Here is a 19166-nt window from a genome sequence, read left to right on the forward strand (position 1 = left end):
GAGAAATGGGAAGTAAGCATAGCAAATCACCAACGAAACAGTAAAAAGGGAGTAGAAGCTTAACAGTACTTTACACTCTTCTCAAATGCAGCACAATGACAGGAAAATTGAGGTTTTGTGAGCACAGCACATCCTTTATAATCGTGCCTTGTGGGGGGAAAAAAAAAGACTTCCTATTCAGTCCAGATGTTGTATGCAGTCCAGCTGATTTCCCTACAGGTGGTGAGCCAGTGGTCCAATGAAGAAAGGCTTTTTATGATAATCATGTGAATCACGGGGGCCCTCAGCCCTGCTCAATGTGCTCTGGAATGTGATGGCTCAGATGGCTCACTTTTTAAAAACAGGATCTTTTGTCCCTTATTTACATTCTTTACCTCAGTTGTTGCGCACGCTATTCTTTGGCTCGTGTGGCACCAGAGTATCTCACACGGCCCCAGTGACCACATGGGAGTATAGCACTGGCTTCAACTCTGTTTCACTCCCCTCACTTCTGTTAGGAGTGGGGTATTCTGGGGCCTTCAGAGGGGCACAACCAGTATAGACATCTGCTCAGAGCTTATTCACAAAGCCGGATTGTAACTGGGGTTCTCCAATAAACGGTGCACAATAGGCATAAGGAGTTCAAGGCAGCGTGGTATTTATTGGTGCAGCGGCCTCTGTAGCTAAACAAGTGTCTGCGAGTTTCTGAACACTGGTTTCTGTGCATTTAGTCTACAACAGGCAACTTTTGAGTCTTACATTAGTTTAAATTTTTCATTCCATCTTGCATTGTGTTGACTTAATTGAACCAATTAAATTAATAAAAAAGACAAATCAGCTGTGCGTGGGCAGTGGGCAGTGGGCAGTGGGCAGTGGGCAGTGTGGATTTTTCAGGAAACCCATTAATCAAGGTCCTGGGTTGTCTATACCTAGTCTGTGCAGGATTGGTAAATTAAGATAAGTTAATCATGATGATTCCAGAAATAGTTGGTTTAGAAGGCATAACAATAGTCCATTTCTAATTTAATGAGTGAGGTGCTGCTAAGTCCTCTGTGATCTGTTTCCTCTGCCTCTGTTCAGCTGATACTCTTAATATCTAGTGACCGTTGGCTCTTGCACTCAGAAACGCATGCGGAGAGCTCAGACTCAAAATAACAAACAGACCTCGTGCAAACATCAGCGCAGGCATGCTGCGGTCAGATGCAGCCTGGCCCTCGGTACGCCCTGATTCTGAGCACAAGACTCACAGCGCATCCACACATGGAGCCAGTCCCACACATAGACACTCGCAGCCACAAACTAACATCCAGACACTGACATAACATTGACTTTACTGTTTCCATGACACACCCAGACCCAGTAATAATTTCTTGGGCTTGATCACAGCCCCAGAAACAGTGCAGAGCCAGGAAAGATGACTCCATCCAAGAGCTTAAAAGCTTATTCCATTTCTTATGTCTCAAAATCCCAAATAATGTTGCTCTAAATGGAGTAAATTTGGAAAGATAAACCCGGAAGAAAATGTATACTTTCTGTTTCGTCAGTATCATTAATATCACACTCTGCTGTTTTATACAACCTAAACTTATCTTGATGTAAGGAGAGTCTTCTTTCCTTTGTCAATACTGTTGTCTAATTAGAAGTGGATCATGCAGCGGAAGTTGCTTTTCTACCCCTGTTTCACCTCCTCTAAGGAAATAACGATAATATTGTTGGTAAATTTTATATAAGGATATTCACCGATTTCAAATGCTGTACAAGTAATTAAAATTAATCATTAATACAAATAAATACAAATGCTTGGTCACCGCCGCAGAGATATCAGGACAAAGGTTGATTTTAGTATTATTATTTCATAACTTACTTGGTTTATGTGAATAGTTTATTCCAAATTCCCCTCCTCCCCCCCCGATGACTGATGCAGCTTTTTCCTCTTATGTGACTTATGATCCCTACCTGGACAGTTAAAAATATCAGGTTTAGGTGATAAACACCCTCCTGTGTACTGAGGGCAAAGGTATGGGATCCACATGCAGTATCGTGGTTTCTTCCTTGTAAAAGCAGTCAGCATCTATCATCTATCTATCAAGGCTATTGATGAAAATTTGTTGCATAGTAGGCATTGATACTCCCATGTGTCCTAAAACTAGAATGTGTTAGGACTGTGGGAGGACCTCCCACATCCATAATGAAGAAATTAAAAAAAATATAAACCCAGAAAAAATCATATTAGTCAGACAGGTGCGGTCTCTGCCAGTGAGAGTGGAAGTTACTGTGCGTGTACAGTAGCTTCTCCCCTTGGCATCAGTCAATGGCAGTTTTGTCCTCTCCTCATGACCAGCGTGGCGTGTCATGGCTTCATTGCTCTGTGTGTCTCCAGGTGGCGAGCGAAGATTTGTCTGTTCAGAGAAGTGTAAAGAAGCAGATGGGGGATTTCTGTGGCTCGGCAATCTGCCCTACTGCAGTCCGTCTGTTAAACGGGATTAATTAGGTTTGTGCTTTTTAAGTGGCCGTCTGGCATGAACACAAGAACATGCAGAATGATGGAAGGCAGGCCACCTTGGAGTCTTAGCAGCAGGGCTTAAAGTTATTTTTTTAACGTTTGTAAATTATATACATTACAAAATAGCATAAACTAAAAGTGAATAATGAGTCAGATTCCTATCGTCATTACTTGTATATTGAAAAAAACATTGCAGATTGAATATAATGAATATGAATTCATATATATGAATATTGAATATAACTAGGCAGCATGTCCCATGTTCCAGTACACAAGTTTTGAAAAAAGAAATCTTTCAGTTGTAATCTACTATTTTTTCAAACGTATAAAAGAGGTCTCTTCAGAAAATACAAATGCTGGCTTGCACCCTCGAGAATAAGGGCTGTTATGTTTTTGCCAACCTGCTTTTCTGCAGAGCTCTTGAGTTTCTAATTATGGTGTTAGCACTGAAACTACGCTGGCGTTTCAAAGGCTTTTGGCACATTAAACTTCACTCTGGCTGCCGTTCTGACTCCTGCAAATACTTAATGAAATGCTTGTTTAATTAGGTTGAGGAATTCTCATTAGCAATTCGCGATAATTATATAAAATTAATCAGTCCTGTTCATAAACCGATGAAATGGTAGCTGATGCATGTGAATTTAAGATTAGAGGCCAGCCGCGAGCTTCTTCATAAGCTAGGGGCTGTAGTTCAGTAGTAGATGTCTCTTTTCCAGAGTGGGGCTTGCAGTCTGTCATCAGATGAACACTGTGGGTGGGCTCTGAGGGGCTTGTTTTGCCCATTCTTTCTCTCCATGCAGCTCAGGAATGGTTGCTTAGACCTGAGGTGTAAAGAAACAATTTGCCACTCCAGACTGGGTGGGCATAGCATGTCAAATAAAAAACAGAAGGTGAATCCGAAAGAAAATAACAAAAAAGTAGACAAATATTTCCAGAATTTGAGGGTGTTAAATGGAAATAAAACTGGTATTTCCAAATGAAATTGTTTTTTAAAACTGACAAATGAATTTGTGCAAGGATCCATCATTCCATAACATGATTTTCTGTTCCCTTGATTAGAAGATAAGACAGACCTGTGAGTGTTGTTCAGCTATTTTCTTACCAGAGATCCGCTGAAATCCCTTGTAATCGAAACACTTTGATTGAAGGTGTTCAAGTGAGAATCTGTTGGCAATCGCTTGGGATCAATAAGATTTTAGTCTGTAACACAGCCTCCTGGATAAGTTTCCACCACGGTGGAAGTGAAGGTCAGGCTTCAGTTTGTCCTTGATGGAGTTTGTCTTCATGTCTGCTCTTGCGAAAGGCCGAGTAATCTTCCTGCAGCGTGAATCTTCACGCTTCAGCGCGAAGTGTGCTAGTGGAAGTGTCGGTTTGGGCGCTGGCACTTGTTAAGCATGTTCCCAGTGTGGTGAGTCACTGGCCTGAACTAATTCGGTCATGTTATGTTATAATAATAATAATAATAATAATAATAATAATTAATAATAAACTTTATTTTATATAGCGCCTTTAAAGGTGGCTTCTCAAAGCGCTTTACAGGATGGCAATAACAATAAATAAGAAGAGAATAACAATAAATAAGGAGAATACACAAGATAAGACACAATTTCAATATATAGGGGAGACCATGGATGGTGGTACTAAGAAAAGCAGAGGGGTAAAGAATGGAACCAGTTCAGTAAAGGCTTTTCTGAAGAAGAGGGTTTTGAGTCTGGATTTGAAGGAGTTTAGAGAGGGTGACTCTCTGATATCCTTGGGCAAAGAGTTCCAGAGCTTGGGGGCATAACAGGAGAAGGCCCTGTCACCCATACAATGTAGACGGGCTTGGGGGACAGTGAGGAGGGCAGAATTTGAAGAGCGGAGGTTGCGAGGTGGGGAGTAGGGCGATAATAGTTCAGACAGGTACTGAGGTGCCAAGCCATGCAGGGCCTTATAGGTGAGCATGAGGATTTTAAAGTCTACACGGAATTTGACAGGAAGCCAGTGCAAGGACTCCAGGACAGGAGTAATGTGAACACTTGCACTAGACCTGGTCAGGATTCTGGCTGCTGAATTTTGGACATACTGCAGTTTGTTCAGAGTAGATTTTGCCCTGATTGACACCAGACTTAACAAGACCAATTTCACGTTTAGGTATCAATGTAAAAACAAACCCCTTTTCCATATTCAAATTCAAAATTCTCTGCTGCAGGCCATTGCAGTGTTTTTGTAATCCTTTCGAAGGTCTCTATTTTTTTTTAACAAAACTATAGCATTTTTAATTCAACCTGTAAAGCTCAACCCTTGCCAAGGGTTATAAACCTAGAATTTAAAAAATTTAAAGAGGGGGCTTGTGGATTAGATGACACTAACCCAGGAAAAAAAAAACATAACCAAACATCAAGCCAAAATGTGAAACTAAATAACTCTAGTTGGTAAATAAATCAGACGTACATTTGTGGGTGATTGTCACTGGAATCATAGCAGTCACCTTTCGCCTAATAACACTGGCAGCACACGGAAACCTAGTCCGTAGCTCCGAAGAGCAGACTCTTTTAAACTAGTCAATTGTGCCTGCGTTTTGTCAATATTCACTGTAAGAACTCGCGTCTACTCTGATTTTCCCTGCCATTTTTAATTCAAAGTTAAGTTCCGTTTGTCACCATTCCTTGAGGTTTTCTTGAGGTTGATTGTGTTCAAAAAGGCAGCGGAAAATGGCTAGTATCTGCAAGGTTCGGTCCTCTGTGGCAGCCTGCCCAGCTCCTGGGGAAAATGGAACTGTGCTGACTGCCTCGTGTCAGCCGGGAGGAAGCTCCTCAGCTCCTGTCCGTCGGCTGTTGGGCCGACTGGAGTCTTCCTGCAGTTTCCATTCCTTCCGATGGAGGAGAGGCGTGTAGGCTTGGGCCCAGATGCTGCCCAGACTGACTTGTGTCTCGTTAAAGTGTTGACAGGAAATATTTGTGGTAAGAAGGCAAAGGCCCAGGGAGCAAGATAATGGGAGAATTTCCCAGCTGTAACTGCCCTTGTCCAGGCTGACGTTTCCTTGGAGATCGCCAGAGACACCCAAAGGAAACCGTTTTCAGTGATTTTTTTTTTACTTGGTGTAAAAGGTGCCGAAGGTATCAGATAGAACCAAAATGAACTCTAATTTATATTATGTCTGAGTAATCTAAGTCTTTTCTCCCCTCCAGTGAAAATGTTTTTAGTGTTATCAAGATGCATCCTTGGTCCTCAACACTGAAAATGAGAAGAAATGCTCTCTGAAAATTTAGCAAAGTGATTGAGGCCCTCCTGCTGGAAATTTGATTCGGTCAGATGTTGACATAAGGAAAAATAAATGTTTTTGCCAGGGTCTTGAAGCTGGCCATGTGCCAGTCATTGCTGTACTGAAGTTCCTAACAGTGTTGAGTAACACACTGCCAATGTGTGCATTTCTGACATCTGGCAGAAAAAGGTGACAGAGCAAAACGGATTGAAGATTTTTAAGGATGACAACACTGCAGGGGGACGTAGATTTGCATTCTGGGAACTCATGTTGCTTGTTTAAAGAGACCTTTACAGATGTTTTCACAATTGGACACTGTGAGTCAACCTAATAAATAGATGTCACCATGCCCATTATACTGAACTTCTGTGAGATCATTTTCACATCACTGAACAAAGCTGAGAACTCTGCAAGTGGTAGAAAATTCCCTTCATATTTAAATTTCAAGAATATTTTATTGAAGTGTAATTACCTTTCTTGAATATATAGTACTGTAAAAAGTCAACCTAGAAAAACATCTCATACAGGTCTGATCAACATTAAAGGGGTCCAGGAAGAAAAACATTGAATTATAGTGTCAGGCTGCATTATGTTATATATGTTGGAATAAAAACTCATGGCATATGATATAGAAAAAATAAATTTATGATCCTGCATATTGTTTATGTTGAGAAATGAACAGTTTTGCACGGAGAGTTTTTTTTTCACTTACCAAAAAGACTAGACAAATAAAATAATCATGCAGATGTTAAAAGCATTATGCATGCATTACATAAATATCTTTCATTTAGGTTACTGGTCGTCCTTTTATAATGTAAACCTTTTTATAATATTACAATTAAAATGTAATCAATTTTCAGGATGAGATAATGCTATAAAAAAAGTCTATAATCTTTATGTATTTTTATTATGATAATAATAATAGTTTAAAATTAACACATTAAATAATTAATAATTAAAAAGGTTAAATCCACCTTAATATTTAATATATATAATCATATAATTTTTTAAATTAAATTGCATATAGGCTCCAAATCACTGAGTGAGTTTGCTTTGTTATAATAATGACAATGAAGTTGGTTCAGCTGGTTGTCTGTGTGTTGATTTGTTTAGCAACAACTTTGGCTAAAAGAGTTATTATTCGTGCACTGGTAGGTAGTCTTGTTGCCTACAGCATATTCAATCTCGGCACATCTTTTTTCAGGTATTCCAGATATATAAAAACATTTGGTTATATTGCAGGTTTAAGAGTGCACTGGCCTTGTGGGGGTCTGTTTTGGTAACTCAACCTCTGGTTTTAAGTTTGTGTTAAGTTTCTAAGTATCATTGTTGCAACAGGATGATGTGTCCATGTTCTCAGGACACAGAGTGCTCCTGCATGTTTCTTTTCCCTTGCTTACATGGGATTGAGTGCGTTCCTTCTGCTTGCTGTATGGAGAACAGGACGTCTCGGGTTCAAACCGCTGGCCTGGAGTGGAGATTTCCAAACAGCAGGGTGCTGTTTGCTGGATGCTTCTTGGGAACCAGGTTTGAAGACCATTCTCAGAAGCACTTGAATAACTGTCCTTGGATAACAGTAACTATATAATGGAACAGGATCATAAATAAGAAAATGTGGATGTTAAAAGTACTCCTCAAAGGACACTTTGACCTTTTAGTAGCATTTTCAAGCTTAAATATTCATTCTTTTTAGAGGTCCTGCTTTATTTTTTCTTCAGGCCTCAGCAGTTCTCTGCTTTGAATCCTAGTGAGATTGGACAGAGCACAAAGAGCAGCCTTTACACAGTGATAGTCACAGCGCAGAGCCAACACAAACAGAGTTGTGCCGAGTGGACTAGTGTCTCATGATGGGCCTGACATAAACAGCTGCACACAAGACTTGCATTTCTCAGACAGGGCTGGGAGAGCTTTGAGACCTCTGGGCCGTAAGGGTGGTTTGGGTATTTTTAACACCAGCAGGGGAAGGGCATTGGAGCTATGACGTATGTAGACTGAGAGAGGGTGAGTCTTTTGAAAATACGTTTTTATTGCCTTTGAAAATACGCACTTCGTTTTGTGTCTTTACCCTTAAGTTCCTGCCTAGTGCTTTTATTGGAAAAGAGGGCTGTTGGCAGGCTGTCTGTGTGAAATGTAGCCAGGCTAATTGAAGAGACTCAGTAACTGGATGTGCAGTCTCCTTTGCCTGTCTTGAGAGGGGAGCTTTAGCAATTCTTCACTGCTATCAAGGTGACTACCCCCTGCTGCTCCTTCAGAATCTCTTCTGGACTGTTAACTGTGAAGAAAACCCTTTGAAGCCAGAAGAGTCACTTTAACTCCTTAAGGCTAGAGATGAGGGTCCTCTGTAATAGGTTTGTTCATATCTATGTGCATTTATTCCAATGGGAAAACAGGAGGAACGTCATCACACAAAAGATCTATGGGTGTCTGAAACCAGGTATATGTCTTGCACTTCACAGAGCTAGCTATCATCAAACCAAAGAAACTTCCCAGACTACCATTTGGGAAACTGTTACTGCAGGACATGCAGTAATATGGGCAAACTGTCTTTCAAATGTCCACATTAGACATTAGAAGTTTCTCCATTCAGGAAGGAACAAGTGAAAGGGAGTGCCCTTACAGTCCAACTGCTTTCTTAGACCATTTGTTTATTGTTTTTTTGTGATCTGCATGATAACAGAGAGAGACCTGCCCACCATCAGAGCTCCCTCTCCTATGGGAACAGCAGAGCTCAGGAATGGCACATCAGATCGTGAGCAGAGTTCCCAGCAGAGGAGGGGTTCAGGGGTCAGTAATGGGCAAGGAAGATTACACACTGCATTTTTCCCATATTAGAATGCTGTATAAACTCAGTTTATACCAAAGATTCCTATATTTCTATATTAGATCATTTATACAGTGGCTTAAAATGAACAAAAAAGGCAACCAGTCCTCAGAAATCATTGGTCATAAGAACTATATTCCCTTTTACCTTCTGCCAGTGGTGCATATCTAACATAAAACCAACTACAGAGCAGGGTCCTGCATGGTGCTTTCTGACTATAAGGAGGAGTCAGGGAGGATATTTTAGCAAGACCTTTAGCACTGTAAGAAGATGTTTAGAGTCGAGGTGGAGGTGGATGGTCTCATATCTAAAGTTTTTTTTGCCCACCTTTCGACCATTTGTTTCAGGAAGTTATTGCCATTCATGGCAGATGTCACCTCGTGTGCCATATGTTTGGTTTCACAACAATATGCCAACCGGGAGGAGATTCCTGTCCTCTCCATGACTTGGTGTACTGGAGCGCAGAGCCACCAGCAGTGATAACGCGACAGGGGTCAAGTTTGGTTCGTCATTTGCTGCTGCCTCGAAAATCATTATCGGTCTGTGAAGTTTTTTTTCCGAGGCAGGCAGAAGAATGTTTAGAGGAAAGTGTTTCTCCCTTTAGCATGTCTGTGGATGCATGTGACAGTTTCTTTATTTGTTTTTCAGTGTTTGGATGGGAGTGGTGACGTTGTAGCCAGCCAGGGTCTATTCTTTGTGTGAGCCAATCCGTTCAGCATGCAACAGCGTAGTTTGAGAGAGTCTGTTTATGAAAGGAAGAGAGGTCAACTTTGAGTCACCCACTGTGTTAATTTAATTTAGTTGTTCTATGCTGAGGTAATGTTCAGACTTTGTTGCGTATAACTGGAGAATTTTTGTCTGGCCTGTGTCAGACTCCATATTTTGAAAGGGCATATTCTGACAGTTGTAGCTTAGAGGCTTATGTCTTGTTTTGATTAAACACAAAGTGACTTTCAACCGTTTCTGCTCCAGAGGAAAAGTAGCTGCCAATTCTTTTAAAGAGCCATAAAGCCTTAAAGAGACAGGCCTATACAAACATGAGATAGTCTTGCAGCGAAATTAATTTGATATTTGTTTAGCTGTGCTTGTAGTTCAAAACCATGGAGCATCTGTTGCATATGAGCTAAAATTTGCTCATCAATCCAAAATGAGGGCCTGAGAAAGTTGAAATATATTGAAATCAATGCAGTCAATCAACGGTATAGCTGTCCCTAGGCTATAATGCTGGGTGTTTTCCCTCATTGCTTAGGTTTTTTTAATGCACTTGGAAATAAACTTAATGGAGCTCTTAAAAGACGTTTGGGAGGGATGATGGCATCTAAGTGACTTCCACCCAAACAGTTCTAAATCATAATCTTTCCTGACATGATTTCCTGAAAGCTGTATATACCGTGAACATGTCTCTTTTCAGATTTGTGTCCTCTACCCCATCTCTGCACCCTCTTGGTTCACTCCTCACTCTTGCTGGGCGGCCCAGCCTTCTTGTGCTGTAATCATGGGGGCTGGCCTGCACCCAAGCAGGTTAAGCCAAATCTCACTATACCTAAGCACTCCTCAAATGCTTCTAATTCTAGAGTGTCATTATTTCTTATGAATGGAGGTCTCTGCGCTTGCCTCACAAGCCAACACTGAACAAAGTGGGCAACCAAAACAATAACAGTTTAAAATGAGTTTCACACGGTATTGGCTTGGTCTGGTTTGGTTTTAACCATAAATATTACAAACAAGAGGAAGCAATTTAGCCTGTCTAGCAACCAAGGCTGCCGGTGAATCTAACTCATTTAGCCTTCATAAATGTCAGATTATTACCATTGAAACAAAAGCACCAACTAAAAAGGATAAAGGGAGGATTTAATCAATTCTAAGTTATTTTCAAATGGACAGATATATTAGGCAAATTAATTTGGTCTGTCACACCAAAATAGTAGCTTATACTGTACTTCAAGATGAAAAAGTTATTAATGTTCTTTTGATTGAATAAATGAGCTTTCTAATTGTAATGACTACAATGGGAAAAGAACACACAACAGTGGTTTTCCGAAATTAAACAATTCCATGTACTCTTGAAAATGTTCTAAGGGTTTGGGAATAATGCTTGAAAACTCAAAAGATGAATCGGTTTGAGTGAGGAGGAGGAGGATAGTGCATTGGCTGTAAACAAGGAAAAATTAAGGTTGGGTCCACACTGAAAAGTAACAAAAAAGAAAAATGTGTAGACCGTGTTGTTTTCTTCAGTTGTCAGGACTAAATTCTTAACATTTGCACCGCTCAATAAAAGCACAGATTTACAGTGAAGTGGGAAATCAGTTATCAAAGAGCTCTGAATGGCGCACAGAGAATAATGCTTTACAATGTAGCAGAATGGCATGAGGAGTTTAAATTAAACTGCCGTCGTTGTTCCTGGTTAAAATTACACACTGCAATTTCTAGATAGTGTATCTGCTGTTCCTCATACAGTAGATTAGGATTGAGATTTTCAAAACCCAGCAGGACTTAAATTAAAAAAAAATTAACAGAGGTTTTAATTGCTGCAGTATGCAAACATACAAGACATACAGGCAGTTTTCCATGTTTATAGAGTTCTGCAGCTGTAACTGGTCAAGCATGAGAAGGTATGTGGATCTCGTCTGAGGGGGGAGACTGTCTGTCTGAGGAGAGATTATACCATTAGGGCATGCTTCTTTGGAGCTATAATACTTCTGTCAATTGTGGTTAGCAGTTTATATTGAGTGTGACAGTGTGCAAACAACAGCTATATTTTAAAGTAAATAGTAAAACTGAAATGAACTGCACAAAAGGACAACAGGATCACACCCTGCACTATCTGTGCCAGCATACTGCCATACAGTACTGCCATAGCCACTCGGACAAAATTAAAATCACACATGCTAGGTCAGTTACACCAGAATGCTCCTCATGTGGGATCTGAACTCTCTTTATAACCCAGGGAAATAATAACACCTTGGAAGATCCACTGGCCACAGAATAATATTGGGGCTAGGAGCAGCAGAATCAGCTCACACAGGCTTGTCTAGTGTATGGGTGTGAAATATTTGCAGCCAAATCCCATGCACATTTTCAGGATTGCCACATCATTTCTGTTCCACCTTATCTCTGGAGAACTGAGCATCATAGTAGCCAGAAGTAGGAATGTTTACGCTCCTGCCAGCCATGGAAAGACTCGGTTTATTTGGTAGTAGCTTCCTAATCAGTGACCAGATGATCTAAGAACAATATTACTGCAAAACTTGCAAGTTACTTTTTCAAACCTTGATTAAGGGTTTTCATTAGATTGTGCAAAAAGAAACCTTCTTGTTCTACTGTACACTTTTAAACACCTTGACTTAATAAACCAGTAGCTTTCTTTGTAGCATCAGTGTTTTCCTCTCCTTCATTTCTCAACAGAAAAGTTCCTCTCGATTTTGTTAGAATGTCTTAATTTTCACCCTCTCCATATGGAGAAATAATGCTAACTTTCATCTCACTCACGTTCTCCCCTGCAGCATGTTAGCCCTGCTGTTTAATGAAGTCAGACCTTCTCTTCTTTGTTAGGTCATAAAGTGAAAAGGGAAGTTAATTTGCCTGCAACAGGAGGGCTCCCTGTAAGCTTCCTAGAAATACCCTGTTGCTGCCTCCGAGTCTATCTGCATCTCTTACCTCTCTGTGCTTGTATGCTTACATGTCAGAATTGGCACCGTTTCTGAGAAAATGTTACTTTTTCGTATCATGCAATTTTGAATCCCTAATTATTGCCTCCAACACAGTGTTGCACCGGTACAGGGTAATGTATGTGATGTGGGGTAAGAGAACAATGTGAAGTGTCTTCTGGTTTTGCAGAGGGCTGTATTTGTCCTGGTTTGGTTTACAGTTCTGTCTGTAATTATGGAGAGCGAAATGTGACACTGGTTGGAGAATGGTGCCACAGGGGATATGAGGCCCAGGTTGTCATGGAGCCCATTACAGATGCACAAATGATACATTGAAAATAGCTGGTATTTGTTTGCACAGGCCATGCCAAGCTAGACTGAATACAGTTCAGCAGAATAGTGTTTGTTAGTGTCGAAGTGTCTAAAGTCATGTGGGCAAGTGGCCCTTATTGCACCTTGGCTATACTGATGGTGGTCAGGTAACTCTGTGAATACTTTGGGTTCTAATATGAATTTGTTGGATTTTTAAAAACTTGCGGTATAATAGATCTGTTTGGCAAGCTGTTAAATACGACTTGTTTAACCATGTAACTAGCTGTTTCAAGGCACAGTCTTGTTTATCAAGATTTATCCTCTGGAATTGCAATCGTTAAGCTGCCTTGGGCTTCCTTTCGTGTGAGGTGTCTGAAACCAAGGCTTTTAAGACAAGGGAATGAAAGTGACACCACAAGTGCCTAAATAATAGGGCTATCTGTACGTGAGGAGCTAGGGATATCATAACTGACCTCAGCCTACTCCACTGGCTGAAGATAGTTGGCAAATTTAGCAATACCTTTGGAGGGGCCTGAGCTTGGCTGGGCTCATCTTGCACTCAACGTCCACACTGTTACTAGACTGGACTATAACCCCCATCTCTGAACTGGCTTCATCACTCTGTTCTCCTCCCCACTAATAGCTGATGTGTGGGGAGCTTTCTGGCGCACTATGGCTGCTGTCACATCATCCAGGTGGGGCTGCATACTAGTGGTGGTGGAGGGGATCCCCATTATGTAAAGCGCTTTGATTGGAGTGTCCAGAAAAGTACTATATACGTGTAAGGAATTATTATTATTATTATTATTATTATTATTATTATTATTAGACAGTCTAGTTAATCTGGACCTTCCTATCTGCCAGCACCTAATAAGCTTCAAAAGCAACCACAGCATACATCACTGAACGTTCAGGAGTTTACTGAAGTGTGTTGCACACTATGTGCTTTTGAGACTGGACCAGCTCTAGTTATCGCATGTAAATGTGTGTGTGTGTGTGTGTATTTTAACCACTGTGACCCAGATGCTTTGCGGGCTCTGCTGCTGTGTGTGTCTGTGTACACAACTCTGCTTCACACCAGATGGTGTGTATTCAGTTGTGCAACAAATATTTACATACCCATTGCACCAAAAAAAAAGCTTAATTGAAAATTCCAATTTAAAGGCATAATACTGATTACTAAACAGAATTTTTAAACTTGTTTTGCATACTATCTTGCATATGTGGAGTAAGTCACCATTTACAACCTCTTGTAAATGTTTGAGGAAATCAATGTCGCGTTTTTAAAACAATTAAAGTTGTATTTAAAGATGTTTGTGCCAAGGCCAAAATGACACTGCCATATTCATGACTGACCTCTGTTCCTATGTACATGTTGAGCATTTGCAGAGTACTCTAGAGCAAGCAAAGATAGTTGGCCTGTTCAAACAAGTTTATTGTGAAAACAGTGCTCTGTGGAGAAATGAAACTTGGTACAAATAAAACTCAAGACAGTGCTGACAGTGGGGCTCTGCAGCTGTGTAACATGCTCTTTCACACATGCAAGCCATCATACACACAACCAGTGCTCAGACTGAGTCAGTGCAGCACCCAGTGGTGTGAGTAATTGTACATGTCCCTCTCAGCCCTCCATTTGTGTGGGCATCACCTTTTATTGTTCTCCACTGCATAGCTGTAGAATGTTGATGGACAAACGGGACAGCTAACTTTGACACCCTATATATTGTTTCCTCAGTGACTGATAAACATATCCTACGTTTTCATCATATTAAGTAATTGGGAGAAACAAAGTGCTATTATTTTACCAGCTGGTAGGCAGCTGTGTGACAGAACAGCTAGTGTATCTTTACACTTCTGTCATTTTCTCTCACCCCTGTCTGAAAGATTGAGGCAACCGTGAATAATTGATCAAATACTGCACAGGGCTTTCAAAACCTGCGATGGAAAATTTGTGCGTGCTTCTGTGTGCATAAAAAGTTTAAAGGTCTTTTTATTAACAGGCAACAAAGGTTTGGAGGAAAAAGGTTCCTGTGCTCCCCTTAGGGTACAGTCTTATATAGAAAGTAAATAATGGAAGATTATTATTCATTTTTCTGTAAACATTTTCATGTAGAACGCCATCCCCACATTGCAATTATGAGGAGTACTGCTCACATTTACAATTAAAATAGTACTTATGATAATTATAAGTAATTAGATAGACTCTCTATTACTAATAATAATTACAACAAATTACTAATCATAATTACACTTTGTTTCTCCCAATGACTTAATATGAAAACATAGGATATGTTTATCAGTCCCTGAGGAAGCAATATACAGGATGTCAAGGTTAGTTGTCCTAAACATCAGTCTAATACATGTAGTCAAATTAAAAATAGTATTTCCAACAAATATAACAAAGTCTCAACCGGCACAGCTCTTGGTTTCGGTTCAATTCCTGGTTGGGGCACAGGTTTGGAGCTTGCATGTTCTCCCCAAGTTCACGTAGGTTTTACCAGCTGTGATCCTGACCAGGAGTAAGCAGCATTCTGATAATGTATGGGCAGCAGGATAACTTTATGCAACACTGAGTTTCACATGCAAACACTGCAGTATTTGGAAAGGTCTTCTAAATGTGTTCACATATCAATGCTAGTCTCTCTAACATGACTCTTAGGCTATTTTCACATTCAAAAGATATGTGTGTCCAGCCGTATATGTGGTACTGCACCACAGTTATGAATTTTAATGTCAAGTTATTCTAGATTCCATTTTTGCTCTTGGTTCTGGCTTTAGAGACTTTTCTTCTGCAGATTCCTGCTCCAGTAACTCTACAGGCACTGTTCTGAGCATTGCTTGGCTGTTTGGCCTAAATACTAATGGTCAGAGCGAAGGTGAGAGGTTGCTCCCACATTCCCCTGCTGCTTGGTGTAGACAGCCTGACTTCAGTCAAGGCCAGCCTCCTGGGAAAACGGTGTCAAATTCTTGTGAGAACCAGTAGCAGGCAATTTCTTTTCTATGTGGAACAGACGAGAGGAATGAAGTATTCTCTCTGGTGACTGGGGGCATCTGTGCTATAGAATCTGCAGCTCTTCAACCCTAATGTGTGTCTCAAACCAGCTGTCGTTACACAAGATATGAGCTGTGTAAACAACAGTTTTCATCATTCAACGGGTCTTAATCGTGAGTCGTGTCTAATGCCTCTGGATGTAGCTCATGGATTTGGCCAATCCACTGGAGCAGCAAGGCTTAAGCAACACAAACACCACCTTTCAACACTATTGCCTCCATCCAGCCCCCTGTGATGTAGGAAGCCAAATGTCTTTAGTGCTTGGCCCATTCTTGATATTCACCCCATGATTGTTTTCAAGAGTTCCTCCATTTTACACTCGCCTCTACCATTGCTTTTATTTTCCTGGTCAGTTTCAGTAAGGTTTTTCTGCTTTCTGATGACATCTGTCCCTTCAGACCCCATTTGCTCCTGTCAGTCTGTGCGGGTGTCTGAGTATTGTTGAGTGGCCTCCTCGTGTAATCCGGCGACACTGTCTTCGTGACAGTGGAGCAGGTGGCAGGTCGGTCCTGGGAGACACTGACCCGCTCTTTGCTCTCTTCGTTCCAGGTGAATCAGGCCTGGGAAAATCCACCCTCATCAACTCACTCTTCCTCACAGACCTCTACTCCAAGGAGTACCCTGGGCCCTCGCAGCGCATCAAGAAGACTGTCCAGGTAAGAGGGCACGACAGACCTCAAGCCTCTTCTTAGCACTTGGCTTGCGAGAAAGTTAAAGTTTCTTTCCCCCTGCATCATTTATTCCTTTGTCCATTAACTGGCTTCTCTTTGCACAAGCAATTGACTGCTCTGTTTTAAATTTCATCGTGTACGTATCTTGTATTTGTGTATTTGTTTCACTCACTGATGACCCAGCTTCATTTTGAATCGTAAGGGTCATTGAAAGCTTCTGACTTGTTTTTAAATCTTGTGCATGTCTGTTTTTTATTTGTTTACGGGTTCAAGTTGTGTTAAATGTATTATGTATCGTGTACATGCTTTTACCTGCCTGCAAAGCTGGGACAATAAATGAAGTGACTTATTTGCCACAGGCAATAGCCCTGCTCCAAACTTCTTGTTGATGTCCTCTACTCCGTGTCCTTGGAACTATGACAAAGATCCATGTTTTGGCAAAAAAGGCACAAGCAGTTTGAACTCTGTCCTGTAAACAGCTTTGAAAACCCCAGTGGCTTTCACCACTGGAGTGCCATGGGTCTTTCAGAAATGAGTCAGAGTTTAAAATGACTTTTTTTTTTTTACAAAATGATATTGTTTTTCCAACGCCGGAAGTTGAAAAGAAGTGTTCTGCATAATTCAAAATGTTATGTGATTCAGTCCATGGATAGTCCAGAGAATGTGGTCTGGCAAGAAAACAGAGCTTATGTTGTTCTTCCTCCAGGATGTTGCCTGTCCCCCTGTACTGTTCTGTCCAACCCATTCAGAGCCTCAGAGGGAGTAATTCAAGTTTGTTTTTTTGCAATTAAATAGTACTTTACATCCCAAAGGATCCCAAAACTGACTTACCTATAGGAAGAGGCCCATTTTATCCTCTACTGAAGTGCAGTCCCCACCTGCAGATAAGTGAGAAATTACGTCACTGATTGATTAAAGGGGGAACTTGTGCAAGGACAGGGTGGAATTAAGCCAGAAGTTAACAAGCTAACGACACTTCTTTCAGCACTGTATCATCAGTCTCCATACTGATCCTTGGTTTGGGAATTCTCGCTCAGACTGAAGGAGTTACATCAGCAACCTGCTTTTGCTTAGATGTCTCCCATTCTAACGCTGACCAGGCCAATGTTGTTTTGATGTGAACAGAAAGTGTTTGTTAGTGTCCGTGTTTTTCAATTCAGTTAGATGGGTCCACCAATTATAACAGATGCTTCTTCCCTACAGAGCAGTTGTAGGCACCTCCTACACTAGCAACTGGACGAGAGATTTTCAAACTTCTGAAATGTTTTCTGCAAGATGCCATGGACATTGTTTATAAACGCAGAGCGATGAGGAGAGGTGTATGACAGGACAGCAGGAGGCCTGATGATAAGGGTTCAAGACAAGGCAGCACAGCCTGCAGTCTCTGTCTAATTTGTGGCTGTGAGAAAAGATTCTCAATCATGTGCTTTCTGTTTCAGTGAAAACCATCAGATTTATACTGTAACGGCCAGTTAATTCAATCCATTTTGTAGGAATAAAGGGAAGCAAATGGCAAACAGCTGTTACACACAGAGGTTAGCTGCCCAGGGGCAAGGTTCTGGCAAGACTAGGTGAACTGTGTGAATATGAGCAAAAGAATTCTTCGAATGATTCACTTCAGGGATAAGATGCAAATGTCATCACTTCTGATGACTGGATAGCAGCTTCATTCACAAAGCTGATCAGCGTTCTTCACAAGCACAGCAGGGATCTGTGTGTCCATTTCTAGTGCTAGAGGATATTGTGCAACAGTGTACTGATCTGCATGCTGATAGCATCCAGGGTGTAATTGCTCAGTACTCAGCTGGTTGGTGGGAGCAGTTTCATGAAACTTTTCCTGAAGTGAGCACAAATGAAAGTGATCAGTGGATCAGGAATCCACTCTCTTTAAGGAGATTCAAAAGCCTTTTTACTCTGCTAAGGGGGCAGACTACAAGACTCTCCCTCGCAGGGAGAACTAGGCTATTGTACAGTGTAATCTGTGCAGCGCTACCAATTTACCAAAACTGACAAAACCAAATGAGGTCTGAAGTTCATGAATGCAACAGCCATTGGTAGAAAACGTGAGACAGTTACCTGAAAAGAGATGTTTCTTCTGTTCTTGAAATATTGAGTTATTGAAAGTCTGTCAGCTCTTAACATGAAAAACAAAGGTTTAACATTGATAGAACCAGGGAGGTTTGGTGAATGACCAAACCATAACAAACCAAACTGTTTGACAGAATGCATATGATGTTGCTGTAAAATGAGTGATTTGTGCCCCAGTTGCATCAGCACACGCAGGTACTGAGCGTACAGAGCAGTACTGGTTTATTGGAGGTGAAAAGGACTCTGCAAGACCAGTTGCTTTGAAGTTGCTGATCGCTATGGGGTGTTGAACTGGGGAATGCAGCACTGAAGTGACACAGCACACTGCACAATTCCAAATAAGGCTTGAAAACCAAAGGGGATGCTAAATCTAACTACAAACAAAGAGGCTCAGAAGAGGCAGTTTTGCTGTGAGGAGATGACAGCAAACCCAGAGCAGAGGAGAGCCCCAGACATTCTTGTGGAAGGAGGGTCAGGCCAGAGGTCAGGAATGTTCCCACGAAACTCGGCACTCCAGAGAGATTTTCCCATGAAATCATGGTATTTCAGATGATGGGCTTGACTGTTTTATTTATTTTTTGTAACAGGCTCAGGGGGTGACATACCATGATTCCCCACAGGCCTCAAAGCCCTAGTCCATTATCAGAATGGACTTGGCTGCACGTTTGCTGGTGCTCACAGCGGTTTCTGTTCCCTGGCTGTTGTAAGTTGGGCGAAAAGGCCGTAAACAGTGCTCTGCTGAGGATGTGATTGCCAGTGTTTTGTTTTTCCCTTCGTCTCTCTGGAAATGTACTTTCTTTACTCGTAACTTGTAACATTTTTTAAGTACGTTGCCAGAATAGGTGCTGA

General features: G+C 41.2%; 1 protein-coding gene across 1 annotated transcript in view; it reads left to right on the plus strand.

The window, feature by feature from the left end:
• Positions 1 to 19166, plus strand: part of LOC148817106 (septin-7-like) — a 67433-nt gene that overhangs the window by 20560 nt on the left and 27707 nt on the right. The window contains exon 3 of the mRNA XM_088939211.1: positions 16108 to 16214. Within this exon, the coding sequence (XP_088795337.1) occupies positions 16108 to 16214 (107 nt within the window). The remainder of the gene's footprint in view (positions 1 to 16107; positions 16215 to 19166) is intronic.

Source organism: Atractosteus spatula, chromosome 21 (genome assembly GCF_055471065.1).
Source record: "Atractosteus spatula isolate fAtrSpa1 chromosome 21, fAtrSpa1.hap1, whole genome shotgun sequence".
Lineage (NCBI taxonomy): Eukaryota > Metazoa > Chordata > Actinopteri > Semionotiformes > Lepisosteidae > Atractosteus > Atractosteus spatula.